Source organism: Acinonyx jubatus, chromosome A2 (assembly GCF_027475565.1).
Source record: "Acinonyx jubatus isolate Ajub_Pintada_27869175 chromosome A2, VMU_Ajub_asm_v1.0, whole genome shotgun sequence".
Taxonomy (NCBI): Eukaryota; Metazoa; Chordata; class Mammalia; order Carnivora; family Felidae; genus Acinonyx; species Acinonyx jubatus.
In genome coordinates this window covers 88326414-88349380 of record NC_069383.1, presented here as the reverse complement: position 1 = coordinate 88349380, position 22967 = coordinate 88326414, and the positions used below count along the sequence as shown (strand labels likewise).

The 22967-nt window shown below is 42.2% G+C and overlaps 1 protein-coding gene across 11 annotated transcripts in view; it reads left to right on the top strand.

Moving 5' to 3' along the window:
• SRPK2 (SRSF protein kinase 2) overlaps positions 1 to 22967 on the top strand; it is a 246461-nt gene that overhangs the window by 160994 nt on the left and 62500 nt on the right. For all 11 annotated transcript variants that reach the window (XM_027071709.2, XM_027071712.2, XM_027071705.2 and 8 more), the window contains one exon: positions 9422 to 9573. In XM_027071709.2, the coding sequence (XP_026927510.1) occupies positions 9422 to 9573 (152 nt within the window). The remainder of the gene's footprint in view (positions 1 to 9421; positions 9574 to 22967) is intronic.

The following is a 22967-nucleotide window of genomic DNA, read 5'->3' as shown; positions in this document are numbered from 1 at the left end:
GTGTCTATTCATGTCATTTGCCCATTTCTTCACAGGATTATTTGTTTTTTGGGTGTTGAGTTTGGTAAGTTCTTTGTATTTTGGATACTAGCCCTTTGATAATGTCATTTGCAAATACTTTCTCCCATTCCATGGGTTGCCTTTTAGTTTTGCTGATTGTTTTATCTTGACGAGGTCCCAATAGTTGGTTTTTGCTTTTGTTTCCCTTGCCTCCAGAGACATGTCAAGTAAGAAGTTGCTGTGGCGAAAGGCCTGTTCTCTCCTACGATTTTGATGCTTCCTGTCGTACGTTTAGGTCTTTCACTGATTTTGAGTTTATTTTTGTGTATGGTGTAAGAAAGTGGTCCAGGTTCATTCTTCTGCATGTGGCTGTCCAGTTTTCCCAACACCATTTGCTGAAGAGACCATCTTTTTTCCATTGGGTATTCTTTCTTGTTTTGGCAAAGATTAGTTGGCCATACATTTGTGGGTCCATTTCTGGGTTCTCTGTTCTGTTCCATTGATCTATGTGTCTGTTTCTGTGCTGCCACCATACTGTCTTGATGAGTACAGCTTTGTAATACAGCTTGAAGTCCAGAATTGTGATGCCTCCAGCTTTGAATTTCTTTTTCAACATTACTTTGGCTATTTGGAGTCTTTTCTGGTTCCATACAAATTTTACAATTGTTCTAGGTCTGTGAAGAATACTGGTGTTTTTTTGATAGGGATTGCATTGAGTATGTTGATCACTTTGGGTAGTATCGACATTTTGACACTGTTTGTTCGTCTAATCCATGAGCCTGGAATGTTTTTCCATTTCTTTGTGTCTTCAATTCCTTTCATAAGCCTTCTATAGTTCTCAGCATATATGTTTTTCACTGTTTTTGTTAGGTTTATTCCTAGGTGTTTTATGGGTTTTTGTGCAATTGAAAACAGGATCAATTCCTTGATATTTCTTTCTGCTGCTTCATTATTGGTGTATAGAAATGCAACTTATTCCTGTACATTGATTTTATGTACTGCAACTTTGTTGAATTCATGTATCAGTTCTGGCAGTTTTTGGTGGAATCTTTTGGGTTTCCACATAGAGTATCATGTCGTCTGCAGAGAATGAAAGTTTTACTTCCTCCTTGCTGATTTGGGTGCCTTTTGTTTCTTTCTGTTGTCTGATTGCTGAGGCTAGGACTTCCAACACTCTGTTGAGCAACAGTGGTGAGAGTGGACATCCCTGTCATGTTCCTGACCCTATGGGGAAAGCTCAGTTTTTCCCCATTGAGGATGATATTAGCGATGGGTCTTTCATATGTGGCCTTTATGATCTTGAGGTATGATCCTTTTATCCCTACTTTCTTGAGGGTTTTTATCAAGAAAGGATGCTGTATTTTGTCAGATGCTTTTTCTGCATATATTGAGAGGCTCATGTGGTTCTTATCTTCTCTTTTATTAATGTGATGTGTCACATTGATTTGTGGATATTGAACCAGCCCTGCATCCCAGAAATAAATCCTGCTTTATTGTGGTGAATAATTCTTTTAATGTATTGTTGGATCCATTTTGCTAGTATCTTGTTGATGATTTTTGCATCCCTGTTCATTAGGGAAATTGGTCTGTAGTTCTCCTTTTTAGTGGGATCTTTGGTGTTTGAATCAAGGTAATGTTGGCCTCGTAGAATGAGGTTGGAAGTTTTCCTTCCATTTCTTTTTCTTGGAACAGCTTCAAAAGAATACATGTTAACTGTTCTTTAAATGTTTGGTAGAATTCCCCTGGAAAGCCATCTGGCCCTGGATTCTTACTTTGGGAGATTTTTGATTAGTGATTCAATTTCTTTACTGGTTATGGGTCTGTTCAAATTTTCTATTTCTTCCTGTTTCAGTTTTGGTTGTTTATATGTCTCTAGGAATTTGTCCGTCTCTTCCAGATTGCCCCATTTGTTGACATAATTGGTCATAATATTCTGTTATTATTGTTCATATTTCTGCAGTGTTAGTTGTGATCCCTCCTCTCTCATTCGTGATTTTACTTATTTGGGTCCTTTCCTTTTTCTTCTTGATCAATCTGGCTAGGGGGTGATCAGTTTTGTTAATTCTTTCAAAGAACCAGCTCCTGGTTTCATTGATCTGTTTTTTTGGTTGTTGTTGTTGTTGTTGTTGTTTTCCTTTGATATCATTGATTTCTGCTCTTATCTTTATTTCCCTTCTTCTGCTGGTTTTGGGCTTTATTTGCTGTTCTTTTTCGAGCTCTTTTAGGTGTAAGGGTAGGTTGGGTATTTGAGACCTTTCTTCCTTCTTTATGAAGGCCTGGATTGCTACATACTGCCCTCTTCTGACTGCGTTTGCTGCATCCCAGAAGTTTTAGACTGCCGTGTTGTTATTTTCATTGGCTTCCATGTACTTGTTAATTTCCTGTTTAATTTCTTGGTGAACCCATTCATTCTTTAGTAGGATGTTCTTTAGTGTCCAAGTATTCATGGTGTTTCTAAATTTTTTCTTGTGGTTGATTTCAAGTTTTATAGCATTGTGATCTGAAAATATATAAGGTATGATCTTGTACTTGTTGAGAGCTGATTTGTGACCCAGTATAGGATCTATTCTGGAGAATGTTCCAGTGCACTCAAGAAGAATGTGTATTCCTTTTTAGGATGAAGTGTTCTGAATATATCTGTTAAGTTCATCCAGTCCAGTGTGTTATTCAGAGCCATTGTTTCCTTGTTGATTTTCTGCTTAGAAGATCTGTCCATTGTTGTAAGTGGGGTGTTGAAGTCCTCTACTATTATGGTATTATAATAAATGAGTTTCTTGATTTATATATTTGGGTGCATTCACATTGGGTGCATAAATATTCACAATTGTTAGATCTTCTTGGTGGATAGACCCTTTAATTATGATATAGTGCCCTTCTTCATCTCTTGTTACAGTCTTTATTCTAGAATCTAGTTTGTCTGATGTAAGTATGGCTATCTTTTGATGACCATTGGTATGATAGATGATTCTCCATCCCCTTACTTTCAAATTGCAGGTGTCTTTAGGTCTAAAATGAGTCTCTTGTAAGCAGCATACAGATGGGTCTTGTTTTCCTATCCATTCTGATACCCTGTGTCTTTTGATTGAAGCATTTAGTTTATTTACATTTAGAGTGAGTACTGAAAGGAATTTAGTGTCATTGGGTTGCCTGTAGAGTTGGTGTTTCTGGTGATGTTCTGATCCTTTCTAGTCTTTGTTCCTTTTGAGGTTTTGTTTTGTTTTGTTGTTTCTCCAGAGTACCCCCTTAAAATTTCTTGCAGGGCTGGTTTAGTGATCATGAATTCCTTTAGATTTTGTTTGTCTGGGAAACTTTTAATCTTGCCTTCTGTTTTGAATGACAGCCTTGCTGGATAAAGAATTCTTGACCGCATGTTTTTCTGATTCAGAATATATCCTGCCATTCCTTTCTAGCCTGCCAAGTTACTGTGGATAGGTCTGCTGTGAACTTATCTGTCTTCCCTTATAGGTTAAGGACTTTTTTCCCCCCCCTTGCTGCTTTCCTAATTCTTTCCTGCCTGTATACGTTGCTAATTTGACTATGATATGCCTTGGTGATGGTTGGTTTTTGTTGAACCTAATGATGGTTCCCTGTGCTTCTTGTTTTTTGATGTCTGTGTCCTTCCCCAGATAAGGAAAGTTTTCTGCTATAATTTGCTCACATAAACCTTTTGTCCCTTTTTCTCTCTCTTCATCTTCTGAGACTCCTATGATTTGGATGTTACTACCTTTTAATGAGTCACTTGAGTTCTTTAAGTCTTGTATCATGATCTTTTGCCTTTGTATCCCTCTTTTTTTTTTCCTGCTTCATTATTCTCTGTAATGCTAATTCAATGCTTGATCCATTCTTGGTGTTGTGGCATCCATCTATTTGAGATTGTATCTTAGTTGTACCATTTTAAATTTCAGCCTTACTGTATTTTATAGCTTTCTTTAAAAAAAATTTTTTTTAATGTTTATGTATTTTTGAGAGAGACAAAATATGCGCAGGAGAGGGGCAGAGAGAGACGGGGATAGAGAGAGACAGAATCCAAAGCGTGCTCCAAGCTCTGAGCTGTCAGCACAGAGCCCAATGTGGGATTCAATCTGACAGACTACGAGATCATGACCTGAGTCAAAGTTGGATGCTTAACTGACTGAGCCACCCAGGCACCCCAGATTTTATTAATTTTGTCTCTGCAGAAAGGGATTCTTTTATGTCTCCTATGCTTTTTTCACCCCAACTAGTATTCTTATTATCATGGTTCTAATTCTAGTTCACACATCTTATACCTATGTTGATTTAGTTCCTGGCTTTCATTTCTTCCTGTTCTTTCTTTTGGGGTGAATTCATTCATTTTGTCATTTTGGAAGAAAAAAAATTAATAAAATAAAAATTAAAAACAAAACAAAATATCAAAAAAAAAAAAGGAAGCTAGATCCTAGGTGAGTTTTGTTCTACTTGTTGAAAGAAGTTTTATGGAATACAGGAAAAAGGGAAAGGAAAGGGGAAAAAAAGGTAAGAAGAACTTTGAAAATTAAAAAACTCATATATAATAAAATAGAATTAAAGAAAATAAAATGAAATAGAATAAAAAATTTTTAAAAATAAATGAAGTAAAAAACAAGTTTTTCTTTCTGTATCTAAGAAAGAGAAAGAAAACAAAGAAAAAAAGAACATTTTAAGCAAAAACTGAAGCAAAGAAAATGAACACATAAAGGAACCAGCAAACAGAATGAAACCTGAATGAAGTTACATCCAGTGTCCCTTAGAACTGAAACTACGAAGGATTCTATAGTCCATACACTAAGCTTGTTGGAGTGATTTATGTTGGTCTTCTGGTGCCTGTGCTTGGAGGGTGCAGATGGGTGGAGCTTGATGTAATTGCTCCATTCTCCACTAGGTGGCTCTGCTTAGCCTACTGGGGTGGATCCATGTGCCTGTGTGCTGTGTGTGCACAGGGGAGGTGGAAATGGCTTCACCCAGCTCCCTAGTATCTAGCACAGGAACTTTGAGTTCTCACTGACCCGCGATCAAGCCCCTCCTTTGTCAGCCCTCTGTCTACTCCCTGTCTCTACCCTGTCCATGTTCAAGCTGTCCACTGCCAGGTGGCACCTCCCTCTAGAGTTTTATCTTAGATGGGGTTTTGTTTCAGAATTCCATGCTTCAGAGTCCTCGGTGGCTTGGACCTACGCTGACTCTCTGGGGAGGGTCTTATTGAGTGATGGCCGAGTGCCACCCTACGCCAGAAAAACGTTCATGCAATCGCCGCAGCAGTGATTCAGAGATTATGGCAAATCACAACACCCAGCCAGTGCCAGGTTTCATGGCACTCTGGCGTTTGAGTCCCTATACCAGCATATGTGCTGCTCTCCAGGGTCCACTGGGACCTTTGCCCCAGGGGAGGCCATATGGCCTCTACCAAATACACTCCAAGCGGGGCAACCACTTCTCCCTGTGTAGCACACAGACCCCTCAGACTCTGCAGCCTGCTCTTGGGGATTCGCCCTACTTCCTCACCAGAGCACTGCCAGGCACTGAGCTCGGGAACTTCAGAGTCTATGCTCCACTGTTTACAGAATCCTGGTGGTATTGAATCCTCTTCTTTCTCCCTGGCAGTGGTTTTGGGGAACAGGTTTCTTGTTCAGTCCCCTGCGAGGGTTTTTACTCTTTCTCCCTTTCTCTCTTTCTCTCCAGCTACTTTGGTGGGGAGTGCTTTTCTTGTACGATCCCGATGCACTGCTTTCTCTGCCTTTCTCTTTCTCTCTCTGCCAAAATAGCTCACCACCCTCCACGGCTTCTTTGTCTCCCCCGGTTCACCTGCCTGCAGTGCATATGTGCCAAGTTCTGCGGCTCAAGTTACGAAGATTGTTGTGTTAATCCTCAGATCAGTTTCCTAGGTGTTCAAAATGATTTGGTGCTGATGTAGCTGCATTTCAGGGAGGAGACAAGCTCAGGTTTCCATGCTGCTCCGCCATCTTGATTCCTCCCCAGTGCTTCTAGTAATTATTCTGTGAAATAACTTTTTGATGGTTCTCATTAGGATTGATGAAAAGGTACTTTTAAAATCTGTTGATATATTTTTTAAGTATGTACTTGGTGATATAAACTGCCTGCTACCTCTGGATCTTTTAAATAGTTGAGATTTAACCAGGCTTAAAGTAATACTGTGGAAGCCACAAGAATCCACTTTGAAGAAGCCAGCCTTCAAGATGGTGTGGCCTCCTTCTCTTGTGCCTATACCTGCCCTAAGACATATTTACTTGTGTTTCCCCTATGTGGTAGGCAGTAACAAGGATGAATGAGATGAAGAAGAGTCGTGATCAGCACCATAACATTTGGCAGTTATGTTGTTCTGAACCTTACTATGACGATTTAAGTGATTTGATAGTTGGTGATCATTGATGTGAGGCATGTTACTAGGAGAAGCCTTAGAAAAATTCACCATCATTGGTATGACCAGGAATCTCTGACTTTTTAGGCCAAGTACTCCTCTGGTTTTTATCTGAAGAGCCTAGGGTGGTGCTGTCCAGTAGAACTATAATGTGAGTCTCATTTGTAATTCGAAGTGTTCTAGTAGCCACATTAAAAAAAGTAGAATCAGGCGAGTTTAATTTTAATAATATATTGCATTCTATCCCAAATATTATTGTTTTAACATATAATAAATGTAAACTTATTAATAAAATATTTTACATTTTTTGTATGAAATCTCAGAAATCCAGTATGTATTTTACGCACGTAGCATGTCTTGATTTGTACTCTCGTCCCATTTCCAGTGCTCAGTACAGGCATGTGGCCAGTGCCCACTGATTAGACAGCATAGCCCTAGGTGTTAGGATGTGATAGTTGAAATATTACTTCAACATTACTCAACTTCCTTTCTACTTCAAAGTACCCTGACTCCTTCCTTTAACTTGAGAGAAATAAGTGGCCTTGGGGGCGCTTTCTGCCTGCCTGTTCAGTGTGGCCCTCACTGGAGGGAGAAGAGGTGCCTGCCTGCTCATTGAGACCAGAGGGTCTGACAATTTTGTTAAGTGATGTGGACAGCTGAGCAAATGGGGGGACAGTAATTAAGAGAAACACATTATGATGAGCCTCTCAAATGAGAGAAAATGGGCCCATGAAAATGAGAATTTGTTTTCCCTTATTACAGATACAGTCTACTCTGTAGGAATAAAGCTAAGTACAGAAAACGCTTGTTAGAGCAGTGGTTCTCAAATGGGTATGATTTTGTCCCCAGGGAATTTGTTAATTTCTGGACATAGTTTTTGATGGTCACAACTGGCGGTGGGTGTGGATGTTACTGACATTAATGTCTTGAGGCCAGGGATGCTTATAACATTCTACAGTGTACAAAACAGTCCCCACTACAGTGAATTAATTACTTGGCCCAAGGGTCTGTAGTGAGGAGCACAGGTAGAAGATTCTCTAGTTCTGTTCTTTTCATTAATTGTTACATAGTTTCTATAGGGAATATAACATGTTTTCTTTTAAATTTGGAGAATCTCCTCATTTTTTCGTGTAAAATTTCTAAGCGTTTCTGATTGAGCACATTGGTCAGCTCAGTAGTTTCTGCTCACAGCCCTGAAGAATGAATGAATGGTTCTTGTGAGACCATTCATCTTGCTCACCTCCCCTTCCCTCTGGTGCAGCCCTCTCCTGCCTCCCCTTCTTCCAGCCTCTCTCTTGTGCATTGCCATTCTACTTTCAGTAAGAACATGTATGTTAAAAAGGAAAGGAGCATTTGCAAGGCTGCCAGAAAGATTAGTACACTTCCATAAGGTCTGTTAGATGTATTTTTGGATGTATTCTGGCAGTGATGTGGGTGTTTGGTTGTGATTATCCCCTTCCAGGGCTCCATCTTGAGCAGTGGTTAACTCAGGATGTGATCACCACCCTGTTCCTAACGTTTGTCACCCAGGGAGCTGTAACTTTGAGTCTCCATAAATTGTGGCAAATAGCAATCAATACAGGTCGTTTTCAGCTCATAAGCGTTCCTTAGTCACTCTGCCAAAGATACTCAACTTGCCAGTGCTTGCCTTTCAGGTTACCTGTGCGGCACAGTCCCCACCCCTTCCTCGTGACTGCTGGATTTCTGCTGCCTTCCACCCTACCCCCCTTTGTTGCTTGTGGCACTTTGAGTTTTGGTGGCAAACCACATAAGTGACCTTTAGCCAATTTAGGCTAAGAGCAATACAGTAAATGCTCTTTGGGGGCTGTCAGATTGGGAAGAATTTAGAGGTCTGGCTTAGAGAGGGGCCAGGGTCATGTGGCTCTGCTGGCCCTGCCTCTACTGGCAACTGCAGATGAGCTTGCTGCCCGTGACAGCCGGCCTGAAGGTTCCAGGCCTGTAGAGTCAGCTTCAGCCGTCTGTGCCCTGAGCGGTACGACAGTGAAGAAAGCGGATCAGAACCAGCCTTCCCTTGTGTAGGGAGGAGCAGTCTCAAAAGGTGCTTTTTGAAGGGGGGCACGACTACTGGTAGTCCAAAAAGAAGAGCAGTTGTGCACACATCAGTGCTTATGGGGTTCCCCTTGCTCCCCAGACTAGAGACCCCCTCTTTACCCTGTGAACCTCTCTGGAGAACACCTCTGTCAGCCCGATTTCCCTTGCCTGTTCGTGCACTCTGTGTGCTGGCTCAGGAAGAGTTTCTCCTCGAGTTTCTCTAGATACCTGAAAGAAGGCTCTCATCTGTAATCTCTCAAGCTTAGAAACATTTTTTTGTATTGTGGGTTTTCTTATCTTTTATAAAAGAGCAGACTAACCATTATTTAGCCTTTTTGTGACATTTGGAAATTAGCATTTTGTAAACCTTGGAAACCTTGCATTAATGTATGTGCTGCTTTTGTATTTGACTGACAGTGGGTGTTTTCATTGTTTAATTTCCAGTTTGGGGTAGTATTCTTGATAAGCAAGGGAGATAGATGGCTGAATTCCTTAATGAAAATAACTGTACATCAGTTAATAGCATGTATTAGCTTTTACGAGTTATCCCGGAAACCTAACCACATTGTACTGTTTCTATGGGAAAAGGAATTCTGATTTTAAACAATGGAAAATAAGTCCTTTTATAAGCTCAGAGCTGCTTTCATCTGTCTTTTTATAATCTCTGTGGGATGTGTTCTAACTTAATAAGGCTATATAGCATGGGTGGGGGGGGATCTCTTTCTGTTTCCCCTTTATTTCATAATATTGTCAGGACTTACGAAATTTTGAAGCTCTGAGTGAAAATGTGCCTGCAAAGTGTGATTTTTTTTTTTTTCCTCTGGACCTGTATGTTGAAACCTTACTTGAATTTAGCTAAAATGGACGCAGTGCATTAACCAGCATTTCTAGCTAGTGTGTGACAGGTTTATTTTTTTCTTGTGTTAAGAAACTCTCATGTGTGTCCATAATGCAAGATTGGCTTCTGAGTAAATAGGAATTCTCCTTCTCCCGTTTCAGGCCGGAGCCTCAGCAGAAAGCTCCCTTAGTTCCGCCACCGCCGCCTCCACCACCGCCACCACCTCTGCCAGACCCCACGCCCCCGGAGCCAGAGGAGGAGATCCTGGGATCAGATGATGAAGAGCAGGAGGACCCCGCCGACTACTGCAAAGGTGATCGTGCCTGCTTGTCACTGATGCAGACAGTGTGGTCTATGTTAAATTCACCTCTTGGTGTCAACACCTTTTTTTTTTTTTTTTTTTTAAATGTTTATTTATTTGAGAGAGGGAGAGCGTGAGCGGGGGAGGGGCAGAGAGAGAATTCCAAGCAGGCTCCGTGCTGTCAGTGTGGAGCCCGACCTGGGGCTCAGTCACACGAACTGTGAGATCGTGACCTGGTCCAAAGCCAAGAGTCAGATGTGTAACCAACCCAGGCACCCCTCATTTTTAATTTCTAGATCATTAAGTATAGAGTGGTACCAGAAAAGGTAAGAGATAGCAGAAGGAAAACTGTTAAGAGATAGACAGTATATACATATGTACATTCATACTTTCAAGAGGATTTTAATCTAATAGAATTAAAGATACTGTAAGTAGGACAGTTAAGGATAAAAACAGCAGCAGCTATCTAAGAAGAGCATAGACTAGAAGGTACCAGGCTCCTGAGGGGAGCCAGTGTAACGGTTGTGCAAGGCAATTGACTTTAAGTTTTCAGACTAAGAGTAACAAGGAACCAGTCCTTTTCTCTGTATAACATTGAATTACATAGTATTCATTGTCTGTGGAAAGAAAGCCTGCTCATTTGTTTACAGAGACAGACTTTTTCCTGGCATTGTACTCAGTGAAAAAGACATTCTGTGGACTTTGCCATTGTGTGACACAGTGGATTGTGTTTTTAGCTGTGATTTCACAGAAGACATAGAAATTACTCAGGTGAAGTGTTCTTGTATTGCTTTGTAAAGATCAAGAGCATATAAACTCCTAAAAGGCAAGCATGTTGTGTGATGAATATTGAGGACAGTGTGATCCAGACTGTATGCTTTGTGTAGACTGGACTCTGAGAATGTAGGAGAAAGGGAGGTTGATGTGTCCATTTGACCACCTCTTTGTTACTTAATTTACTCATTTGGACTTTCATATTCTCTCTCTCTCTTTTTTGGACTTTCATTCTCTTTAGTAGATTATCACAGTCTGGAATTCTGAGCTTCTGAACAATTGATGAGACACTGACTTGCTACTCATTAAGTTCAATGTAATCAGATTCCCTTTTTTTTTTTTTTTAAAGAATTTTATTTTTATTAGTTATTTTTAAAGATTTTTTTTTTAATTTTTTTACATTGATTTATTTTTGAGAAACAGAGTGAGACAAAGCGTGAGCAGGGGAGGGGCAGAGAGAGGAGGAGACACAGAATCTGAAGCAGGCTCCAGGCTCTAAGCAAGCAGTTAGCACAGAGCCTGATGCGGGGCTCGAACTCACAAACTGTGAGGTCATGACCTGAGCCGAAGTCGGACGCTCAACCGACTGAGCCACCCAGGCGCCCCTTTATTAGTTACTTTGAGAGACAGCCAGGGAGACAGAATCCCAAGCAGGGCTTGGGATTGATGCAGGGCTCGGGATTGATGCAGGGCTCAAACCCACAAACCGTGAGATCATGACCTGAGCTGAGACTGTTATGCCCAGAATTCGTGATCCCCAAAGACCACTAGGGAGCCGAGTCCGATGCAAAAGCAAAGAGCCTTTATTCGAGCTAGCTCGAGCTCAATCCCCTACCTGCACCGACGCAGCGGTGAGATACCAGGGAAAGAGAGCAAGTTTCAAAAGGACAAAGGTTTTATTGGGGCCTGGGGGCAGTTGGTGAGGTAATGGCTATGGCCTCAGCCGATTGGCTGGGGAAGGGTCCTGGGGAAGGGTCGAGTCCTGTTAGGCAGGTGGGGGGGGGGGGTTACTCAAGGGGAGGAGGTGTGGTCAAGGTGAAGGACACAGAACAAGATGGAGTCGGCTGGCGTAGGCCCGCCCTTTCAAGACCAAGAGTCGGACACTCAACCGATTGTGCCACTGAGGCACCCAAAGTAGATCACATTCTATACAGAAAAATAATAGATGGCAGGAGATGGATACCTGGTCAGGCCATAGAGCATTAATGAATCCCTGACTCCATGGTGTCTTGTATGAATTTATCTAGTGATTGCAGGCCGTCTGGGTGTTGGTTATGGAGTACCATTAGAAACTTTTTAAGTCTCCATTAAGAGGAAGAGAAAATTATGCTCTGTTGTAAAAGTTTAAGAACTCATCTTCTACTCTAACCATAGAGTGGGTTTCCATACCATAGGTGTGGGTTTCTACACATGGAATCAATGTTTTCCTTAGAAAAAAGAATGTAGATCTTTAGCATTTGGAGGAGTAGTGATTATGACCTCAAAGGTCTAAGCCATCCGGTATGGAACATAACAGAGCCTGTGGAAAGGTGAAAAGATAGAGGTTTTACATCCTCCCTCTAAATCTGCATTTCTTGGTTCACAAATGAAGTTGTTTGAAGAGGAGATTTGGACAGTTGTCTTTGATCTCACTGCTTAGGCCGTGTTAGCTTGGTCTGCAGGAACAGTTCTTTTAGCACATGGGCTCTACCGTGCGGGAATGGGAGCTCTTGTTCTCACATCTGGCACTTGAGTGTGTGGGTCAGGAGATGTAACCAGTACTCTCATTTATCCCTGTACCATCTCTGTAGAGCAGCAGAGGGGACAGACACCTCAGACCGAAATACAGGGCTGTGAATGAAGGATTTCACGGTCAGGGCTGATTTTAGGTAACATTTGCTGAGCTCGAACCAGTACTAAAGTCAGCCTCACTGAAACATGTGAGAGATGTAGCTTCTCTGTCTCTCTGTCTCATTCCCGACTCTGGCAAGTAACTTCTGCTTCCAGTCAGCATTACATGTAGTAGACGCCTTGCTCTGTGAATTTTGTGATCTAGATCGGAACATTTTGTCTAAGATAATGGACACAAATGCATTCAAGGGGTCAGTGGAACTGATTGGGAATGTCTGGGGCAAGAACTGTGCCCCATCCCCCACCCCCCCCCCCCCCCCGCCCCCAGCCACAAATAGAGTTTAAGTTTCCAACTTGCTAATTATTCACATCTGAGTTATTTAGTAAATTTTGCCTACAGTCAGGTACATTATTCTTTGTAACTATAATACAACCATCAAAATCAAGAAGTGACCTTTGTGGGGCCCCCTGGGTGGCTCAGTCCGTTGGGCAGCTGACTCTTGGTTTTGGCTCAGGTCATGATCTCACAGTTTGTGGGTTTGAGCCCCACATCGGGCTCTGTGCTGACAGTTCAGAGCCTGGAGCCTGCTTCGGATTCTGTGTGTCCCTCTCTCTGTGTGCCCCTCCCCTGCTCACGCTCTCTCTAAAAATAAATAAATAAATGGAAAAAAAAAAGACATTAACATTGTTTATAGCTCTACTATTCATTCCTCAAACAACATTCAGGTTTTGCCAGTTGTCAATATCGTCCTTTATATGAAACCAGTCCTTCCCAGACTCATACTACATTTTGTTTTCTTGGGTTAAAAAACAAAATGCAGCTGATCTAACTGGCCTTATTAAGCAGTTCATGAACCGGGCAGCACCCGTCTGTATCTAGCAAGTGGAGATGCTCCCGGAGTTGTACAGAATGAGAACTTTGAGGGTGAGGCATGGAGTTACTAGCTGAAGAAAAGAAAGGACTGTTTCTTGCCAGAATATCTTCCTTTGGGGCGGGGTGAGGGTAGAGAGCAGCAGGATTTTTATCATGCAGATTACCTCATTTGTGCTTATCAGGAAACTTCTGGTTGACTTTTAAAAGGTCACATTCCTGGGCTAGGTTTAAACTAGAATTAAGTCTTGGTTTGCTGTTGTGTTGGGGGGTGGGGATGATTCCAGTTTGCACTTGTTTTTTGTTTGTTTGTTTGTTTTTTCTCTTTATTAACACTTGTTTCTTTAATCTGGAACAATTCCTTAGTCTTTTCTTGACTTTGACATTTTTGAAGATTGTAGGCCAATTATTTTGTATAAGGCTTCTTAATTTGGTAAACTGTTTCTTTATTTTGTAGCTGTTTTGGTTTTTTTTTTTTTTTTTTTAAGTTATCTCTGTGCCCAAGATGGGGCCCGAACTCACAACCCCAAGAATAAGAGTAGCATGCTCTACCAGCCAGCCAGGCACTCCCAGGTTTCTTAATTTGGAATATCAAAACAGTGTTGTTCTATGAGAAGTGTTCTTACTGCGTTTTGTCAGGTAGCATGCGAGTTTGGTTTGCACCATTACAGTTGGTGTTGGTTATTTTGTTTAAGATGGCGTGTGCCAGATATCTGTCCTGTGAAGTTACTCTTTCCTCCTGGTAATTAGTTAGTACTGTATGTTGTTGTGAGTTACTTTGAGACTGTAAATATCCCCCTGCCAACTAACTTGCTTCCTTCTCCCTCTTCTTCCTTCCTCTTCCTGTCTCCACCTGTCCCTTCCATCCATCTCTGTGTCTGGTCATTCTTTCTAGTTACCTCAGATGGGCTCATTCATGGAGTTCCCTTTTGTTCAGTGAGTTCTAATTAGTTACTCTCCTTATTTATTTTGATGGCCCAAATTTGGCCATAAGGAGCTCCTTCAGGTTGATTCTGTATCCTTTTGAGACATCCCTGTCATTCTTTCCAACTTTCAAGTATAGTACACTGTTCCAGGCTTGTCTTGTATTTTCCCTACTCCAGCCCTGGAATCCACTCTTTCTACAAGGAGCCCTCGTTCCTTTTAGTGGAGAATAGTGCTTAGGAAACAAGATCTAGGCATCAGATGTGGTTATTGCTGTTGAGGCAACAGTGCTTCCAGATACCTTAGCCTAGAGCTAGGGACACCCATACACTCTTCCTTTATGTTTATATCTATTTCTATATTTATATTTGTTTCTATTTCTACTTATGTATATATTAAAACACATAAGTTAATCAGATATCTCTAATTCCACTGTAATACCAGGGAATTCAGCCCAATTTTCTCCCTTTCTGTACTTCCGGGTTTCTTTCTTCGACAAATAAGAGGCTAGGTTCTCATTATCCTTGTTACGTTTAATTGTTTGATTAATTTCCTTGTATGTGATGAATCACCAGTCATCCTCACTGCTGTTTTGGGCATCTGTCCCCTTCCGGCCTTACTTAGCCTGTGCTCAGATATCTTCGCTGCTTGGCCCTATCTAGTGATGACTGTGGACTGAATTGTTGAGGAAGGGGAAGGGCAGGGGTGGCTTTGGCAGTTCAGGAATATGATTCCCTTAGTCTGGTGTGGTGTCTTTTCTGTCTTCTGGTCACTTCTGTTTTCTTTGACTTCATTCCTGGAGAATGAATCTGCCAGCCACTTTTTAGAAAGAAAACATCATCAAAAACAAACCACACTACCCTGTTTTATCTCTTCACAAAAGAACTATTTGTTCACCTTAGGAAAAAGGTTATGTTGGGGGTGGAGTGTGGAAATTCCCCCACCATCTCCGCACCCTGCGGTAGCTGCGGTAAGCAACTGGGTGTCTGCCCTTCTGGATCATACATCACCAACCAAATTGCATCTCAACATTCTACCTTCTTTTTACCTCTTTACGGGTCTTTCCCCACTCAACACACAGGAAACCTCAGCCACTTGAGCACAAAGGCCACTGTGTAAAGTTCTCATATTGATAAAGCATTCTTCTTTGCTCCTTTCTCCTTGCCTGTGCGTTCTCTTTCTGCATAGCCAGCCTGTGCCCACTCATCTCAGTTTTTGCTCTCCCGCCAAACTCAGGAGGATTATGGCCTCGGTGTCTGAGAGTCCTAGGTTCAAAATCTGGCTTCCCAGTCCTATGTCCTCAGACAAGCTCCTTTCCATCCAGGCTTCAGCTTCTTCATCTGTGATATAATATCCTCTCTCCGCGTAATGTAACATATAACCACATCGTACCACTCAAGATTTTATGAGGATAAAAATGAGACAAATACATGAAGTATGTGCCATACTGCCTGGTACAGGGAAGGTGCTTAGGAAATGTGAATTTTAGTTTGCTCTGTCTTCATTTACTCATTCTCCCCTCAGGACTGTTCCCGCGTGTGTGTTTGTGCTGGTCTCCTTGTGGCCTCACTGCCTCCCTCTGCTAGGCCTGTTTCCCTGGCCTCTGGAGAGAGAGCTGTGTCAGCATGGTTTCTCTCTTCCTATCTTGTTTTGATGTTGCTTCTGGGCAGTTTGTTTGGATTCTTACTTCCAAGCCCAGGAGATAACACGGATCAGGCACGGGGTGAGCCAATAAACAGACACTTCCGAGAGGCCCTTGTGCAATCCTGCTCATTTGGTGAGTGTCTCTCGGACGGACGGGGTAGAGCCCCCTGCTCTGGGGGGATTGCCGTGTAAAGTGGCTTTTCAGAGTGTGACCTTTGTACCACCTGCATCGGAACCGCTAGGGGCACCTGGTACGTGGTCCTGGGCTGGACTGTACATCCAGAGTCGGGACCCCTGGGAGTACGCCCCGCACTGCACGTGTTTCACGGGCTCAACAGGCTCCTCCAAGGTATGTGCCATGCCTCCAGAGCACCACGGCTACCACGAAGAAGTGGCTTCCGTTCACTTCCTGCTGTGTAAGGGGAATTAACTGCTTTGACCTACCTTATGTTTCAAAATGTTTCTGGCCCTCAGCATGTATTTGCTACAAGGACTGGTCCGTGGTGACCTAGGCACCTTGCTGTGTTAACATCCTGCTGCCTGCACTGATGGACTCCTTGGAGCTCCTGTGTTTGGGCTCTCTTAAATCATCCTTCAGGAAGTTGGCACCTTGTACAGTTTCATCACCTGTATTGTTTCTGCAGATACTGATTTCAGCACTTTTATGGGCTGACTTGGTAAGCATGTGTCATTTCCTTAGGCCTTCATCGAACCCTGAATCACATCTTAATTAGGCACCTCCCTGTGTCCCTCACAATGGTGTCTGTCACAACCTGCCACCCCCCAGTAGTCGTCATGGTGTAGAATTGCACATGTATTTTTGCATGCATCTGTGATCTCCTTCTCCTCAGTCTGGAAGATTGCCTGTGGGCAAGGGCTGTGTATTTTGTCAACCCCACTGCATGTATACTGTCCACAGTGCAATAAATATTTTTGGTTGGATGAAGGAATTGTCTCTAGTGTTAGGCTCCAGCTAAGGGACAGACAGTACTGATGCTACCTGTGTCTCAGAAGGCGTGTCAGGAGTGAGGAGGTTGATGCACCGTGAAGGATGCACAAGTCGGAATGCACATCTTGCATTTCCTCCCTGGATCTTAAAATTATCCGTAATGCTCCAGAGGTCTTTATTATACACATTTGAGTGACATTCAGTTTGTTTCTTTTGCGGCTTAGGAATATCTTCTTCAAAACGTAGCATAAAAATGTAAATATTCACACACTAGAAAAATGTCAGATGACTTGTAAAAAGTTTAGACTGGCTGAATTTTAATAACTCTCAAAGTTTAATGGCGGTTATGCGTTCTCATCAGCCTTGTCTTTCTCAGAGTATGTGACTTATGACTTATAGCTTTAGCTTCTTTTAAAGAAAGCAAGGAATATACCTTACATAGGGTTGCCTTAGAAACCGATATCATACAGCTGGTGTTTTATAGAAGTGTAGTCTTTAGTCTCTCTCTCTCTCTCTCTCTCTCTCTATATATATATAGAGAGAGAGAGAAATATAGAAATATATATCATATAAATATATATGATAACCTTTATTCATTCACAGTTATTTTCCTTAAAATCACTAAAGCTGTGCACATATTTAATCCCACCATGGTTGTCTATGTTTTTAAAATTAGTTGGCTTAATTTGGCTTACTTGAGGCCTTAAAAAGAGATTCTTTATCTCTATGAACAGAATAATAGATGCTCTTGAACTGATTACATAGGCCTTAACATTTCTTTCGTGGGGCCTGAGGAGATTCTGATGCCTGATAGACCCTGGTGCTGTGAATTGCTGCTGACCAGGGTATTGATCCCTAAGCCTTAGTTAGCATGACAGTTGAATTCTTTGAGGCTTACTATGTGTACAGTGTTGTGTTTTACTACAGGGAATATAAAGGTGAGTGAGAAACCAGCCCCCACTCTCTAAGACTTCATGGGCTAGAATATAAACTAGTCAGTGACAGAACCTCTGCTGGTCTTGCGTTCGCAGTCTGTCCCTGGACCTAGTAGAATAATCTGTGGCTTGCTAAATAGTGACCGAAGAGAGCAGATCAAGAAACTTTTTAAATACCCCTTTTCATCTTTATTGTGTAGTTAATTGTAAGATGAAAAAAAGATGAAAGATTTGTGATTGCCTTTAGAGGAATAAGTTTGTTTGGTTAGAGGTAAAAGACTTCATAGAAAATGTAAAGGGGGCCTTGCCACTTGGGATTTATTAGACTTTGTTGATAGCATAGGGCACTTCTCTGACGCCACCTGCAGGCTGGGAAGGTTCTCTGGAAAGCTCTAAGTGACCTTGTTTTCCAGCAAATAGCAAGCTAAAAGCTGATGTGTAGGTTAGGTTGAAGAGGTGTTTGGAAGCATGATGTAGATGATGAAGATGAAGGTAAGAAATTTGTACATGAAGTAAATTAAAACATCAGTTAGGAATATATAGTGAAAAATACAAAGTTGAACATAGAACAGTTCATGTGTGTTTATGTCAATTTCTTGGGATTTTCTGCACATACAGTCATTTATCCTTTCACTGCAGATACACCCCCCCCCCCGCCCCCTGTTAACATTCTTTATGATTTTATTTCTCTTTCTTCCTGCATAAGGTTGAATAGAAGTGGTAAGAGTGGACATTGTTAATTGTGTCTGATTTTACAGTTAAATGTGTAGGTATTTTTTAGGTCTCTTTACAGGTTGTGATGGATCATAGATTGAAATGTAAAGCTAAAAGTATAAAGCTTATAAAAAGAAAAAAGGAGGAGGATATCTTCACAGCCTTGGAGTAAGGGAAGATTTCTTAGAGAATATGCAAGACATATTAACTACAGAATAAGAATTAATAAATTGGATTTCATCAAAATAAAAAATACTTGCAGATTAAAAGGCATTTTTAAAAATGAAAAGACCAGGGGCGCCTGGGTGGCTCAGTCGGTTAAGCGTCCGACTTCAGCCAGGTCACGATCTCGCGGTCCGTGAGTTCAAGCCCCGCGTCGGGCTCTGGGCTGATGGCTCAGAGCCTGGAGCCTGTTTCCGATTCTGTGTCTCCCTCTCTCTCTGTCCCTCCCCCGTTCATGCTCTGTCTCTCTCTGTCTCAAAAATAAATAAACATTAAAAAAAGAAAAAAAAGAAAAAGAAAAAAAGAAAAGACTAGCCTCAGACTAGGAGAAATATTGGCTACATAGATAGCTGACAAAGAACATGACTGGGAGAGAGAACATAGGAAGTCTTGTGGTTTTGGAGAAATATTCTTCATGTTGATTAGGGCGTAAACATTTGTCAAATAATCAGGGAATTGTGTGCATAAGACATTTGATTTCCATTGCATGTAAATTTTATCTCTATTTAAAAGAAGGTAGGGACAGCTGGGTGGCTCAGTCCTTTGAGCTCAGTCTGTTGAACGTATGACTTCGGCTCAGGTTATGATCTTGTAGTTTGTGAGTTCGGGCCCTGTGTCGGGCTCTGTGCTGACAGCTTAGAGCCTGGAGCCTGGTTCGGATTCTGTGTCTCCCTCTCTCTTAGCCTTCCCCCACTCGTGCTCTCTCTCTTTCTCAAAAATAAATAAACATTAAAAAAAAGAATTGCTAAGTAAAGGTTGCCATACCTACTTACGTGTGGATTATAGGATTTGTGTGTGTGTGTGTGTGTGTGTGTGTGTGTGTGTGTGTGTGTGTGTGTTACCTCTTTGCTTGGTTTTCTTGGTTTTCTGTATTTAGCATGTATTTCTTTGTAAGTAGGAAAAAAATGTTTTTAAAAAGAAAAATATAGCAGTGAGTAGGAACCATTGTAGATTTTGCACAGGGAATTGCTATATTTAAAAAAAGATTAATCTGTGAATCTTGAATGGCTAGAGAGAGAAGATACATAGAAAGGCGAGGTCGAAAAGCAAACAGCACCACAGAGGAAGCATCTTGATCATTTGACAAACAACTGAATATGGAGGACAGCAACGAAAACATTCCAAGTCTTGAACCTTGATGTGACTGGAAGGAGAGCAGTGCCTTCTGGGCATCATTTTTTTTTTTTAAGGACCCTGTGAATTTTGAATCTGCTTGTTAATTCTTCTTGGTATTGGATATTATTTGGCTATTAAAAAAAAAAACTTCCAGCCAAATAAACATGCAGCCTTGCCCTACCAAGTGAGCAGGAATTTCCAGCACTGCGTTCTGTGTCCTGACTCCACCGCAGCATTATTCTAATTTGATTTTTTTCTGGGCTGTTTTTTTCTTTGCCCCAATTTCCTTCTAATTTTGTATCTTGTATTGTGGTTTTACAAACTGCCTCAGTTCCTTCTTGGAAAGTAGATTTGGCACTGTTAACACGAACAGTGAAATCATAGTTGGTCTGGGGAAATTTTGTTGAGTTTGACTTTATTCATTTTAGTTTAAAGAAGCTGTTGTAGATATCAAAAAGACAACTAGCAGTAGGAGTCTGGGGCTCGGAAGAGCAGCTAGCAAATGGTGTAGTAAAGAATTTAACATTGCCCAAAGAGAGGTCTGGCCTTTTCCCTAAGTTCTGTGTGATAATGTCTAAGCTCTTGGAGTGTCCAGCCTCGTAAGTGTCTGTTTACCTGGGGGCCTCAGGCCATGCACTGGCAGAGCCCCAATAAAGACTCTGGGCTCCAGGGCTAGATAAGCTTCTGTGGTTGGCAGTACTCTGTGTATGGTCACCTGTCATTACCCAGAGGAATCGGCTCTGTCTAGAACTCCGCTGGCAGGGGACACCTACGTGCTGTGTGTTTGGGACCCTCCTAGATTCTGCCCCCTACATCTCTTCCCTTGATTGATTTTAATCTGTGGCCCTTATGTTGTAGTAAGAGGTGACCGCGAGTGTAGCACCCTTCAGGGAGTTTTGCGAGCCCTTCTTACAGATGATTAACTATTACAGCCGAGCTGCAGACTCGCAGCTGGTGTCAGCCAAGAGAGCCCCGCAGTTCCGCGCGAAGTCGACGTGGTCTAGTGGCCTCCTCCCCAGCCTTACACAAGTACTGCAGATTTGGTAGGAAAATAAATCATGCAGGAGGTGTTAAGTGAATAAAAAAGATGCAGAAAGGCTGTTCAGGGACAGGGCTTTGAGATATTCGGTGGAATCTAGGAGGAGAAAGAACGAGTTGAAAGAAACAGAGCAGCCAGGGAGGTAGGAGAGCAGCCAGAGACTGGGGGTTCCGCTTGACATGGAACAGATTGGGGAACTGAGCACACAGCAGCTCTGTTCATCTCCGTGAAAAATCCCTATACATATTCAGTTGTGTGAGTGGAATTTTCCAGTTTTGGGGTATAGAGGGGTCTTACTTGCATTCTAAATGTCAGTGGTTCTTGTCCCTACCTGTTAGCTCCCTGCACGGTTGGCACTTTGGGATCTGCATGTCCCCAGAGGTGGGTGGCATGGGACCTGGGCCGGAGCCACTGTGACATCTGTCATGGACTTCCTCACTGCTCCGGGCGCTGCCAGCACCCACTGTGAGAACGCTTTTGGCCATGCTGCCGGGGCTTTCCCTGCCGTGCTCGGTGCCAGAGCGGGACTGGGTGGTGCAGCAGCAGTGACAGAGCCCAGTCCAGATGCCGCCTCTGTCTCCACTTAGTCCAGCAGGGGTGTGCACAGCACCACCTGTGCCACTGCACCTGTGCACCTCCGCGTGCCCTTTGCGGATACGGTTCCTGCAGCCACCCCGCAGCCCTCTCTCTGCTGGCCTGCGCTGCTGGGCTCGGGAGTCTGCTTCAGAAAGAGTGCACTCAGTGATGGCTCGCTTTCCTGCCCCATCCTCTCCCAGTCCCCTTACAGACTCACTGGAACATAAATTCCTTTACCTTCCTTCTTTGGCCAAAACCCGAAGCACTCTTGCACGTCATTTCTTTCACTGTGGTGGCTCCTCAGGACCATCCACCGATTATCTCGGTGGGCCCAACCATGTTTGAGTCTTATGTGGGGTCTAAGGATTGTGAAAACACTTTTTTATAAACAGAACCTAGTAATGGGACAGGTTTTGGAATAATTTATCTTCTCCCTTTTTTTTAATTTATTTTTACTGAGATACAATAGACACACAACATTATGTAAGTGTAGGGTGTATGTCTTCTGAGTTAAGGTGTTGATTTGGTACATTTATATATTGTACCATGGTTACCCTCCTTAGTGCTAGATAACATTTCCATCGTGTCACGTAATTAATCATTTCCCTTTTTTGGTGGGAATGATTACAGTCTAGTCTCTTAGCAACTTTAAAGTTTATAATAGAGTTGCCTGTAGTTCTTATTTCCCACTTGAGGCTAGTAGATAAAAAGAACTGTATTCTTAAGAGTTCCATATCCAGGTCCCTCTCCTCCTTAGCATTGATGTTCTGGATTAGGCAGAATCATGATGATTTTCCTATTTGTCTGTATTGGATCCTGAGTCAGCTTAGAATTGAGAATATTGAAATGAAGTAAAAGAGTTTTAGATTTTGTTGTTGTTGTTTTTTTCTTTTTCCTATTTTATATTGACTAGCAGTACTTGAAAACTGCTATTTTTTTCCTCCTGCAGTTTTCTGTATTGATTACAATACTTCCCCCAAACCCTAATCCATGGGGGTTATTTTCCAGGACCCTCCAGTGAATGCCTGAAGCTTCAGGTAGTAGCAAGCCCTATATATACTATGTTTTTTCCTATACGTACATGCTTGTGATGAAGTTTAAATTGTAAACAGATCAGGCACAATAAGAAATAACAACAACAATAATAAAATAGAACAGTTATTACAGTATACTATAATAAAAGTTATTGTGTAAATGTGGTCGGTCTCTCTCTCTCAAAATGTCTTACTGTTTGTACTCACCCATGTGGTAGTGGTGATGTGAGATGATAAAATGCCTGCTAGATGACATGAAGTGAGGGAATGACAGACCTAGTGTTCGGCTACTGTTGATCTCCTGGTGATAGAAGGGGAATGACGTAGGCACTGTGTCCTAGCATTAGGCTACTGTTGATCCCCTGGTGATATGCCAGAAGGAGGGTCACCTGCTTCCAGACTGCAGTTGACCATGGCTAATTGAAACTGCTAGGAAGAGAGGAGTACTATACATAAAATTTCCCACTTTAAAGGCTGCGATTTATTGGTTTTCAGTGTATTTACAGACTGGGCAGCTGTTAGCACTGTCTAATTCCAGAACATTTCATCACCCTAAACAAGAATCACGTTTGTTAGCGGTCAGTCCTCTTCCCTGTTCTTCCCTGTTCTTCCCTGTTCTTCCCAGTCCTTGGCAACCACTGATCTGCTTTGTGTATGAGTTTGTTTATTCTGGACATTTGGTGTAAAGAGAGCACTATAGTGTGTAGCCTGTTGTGGCTGGCTCAGCATCGTTTTAACTTTGCTCCATGATGTCGCATGTATTAGTACCTTCTCCCTT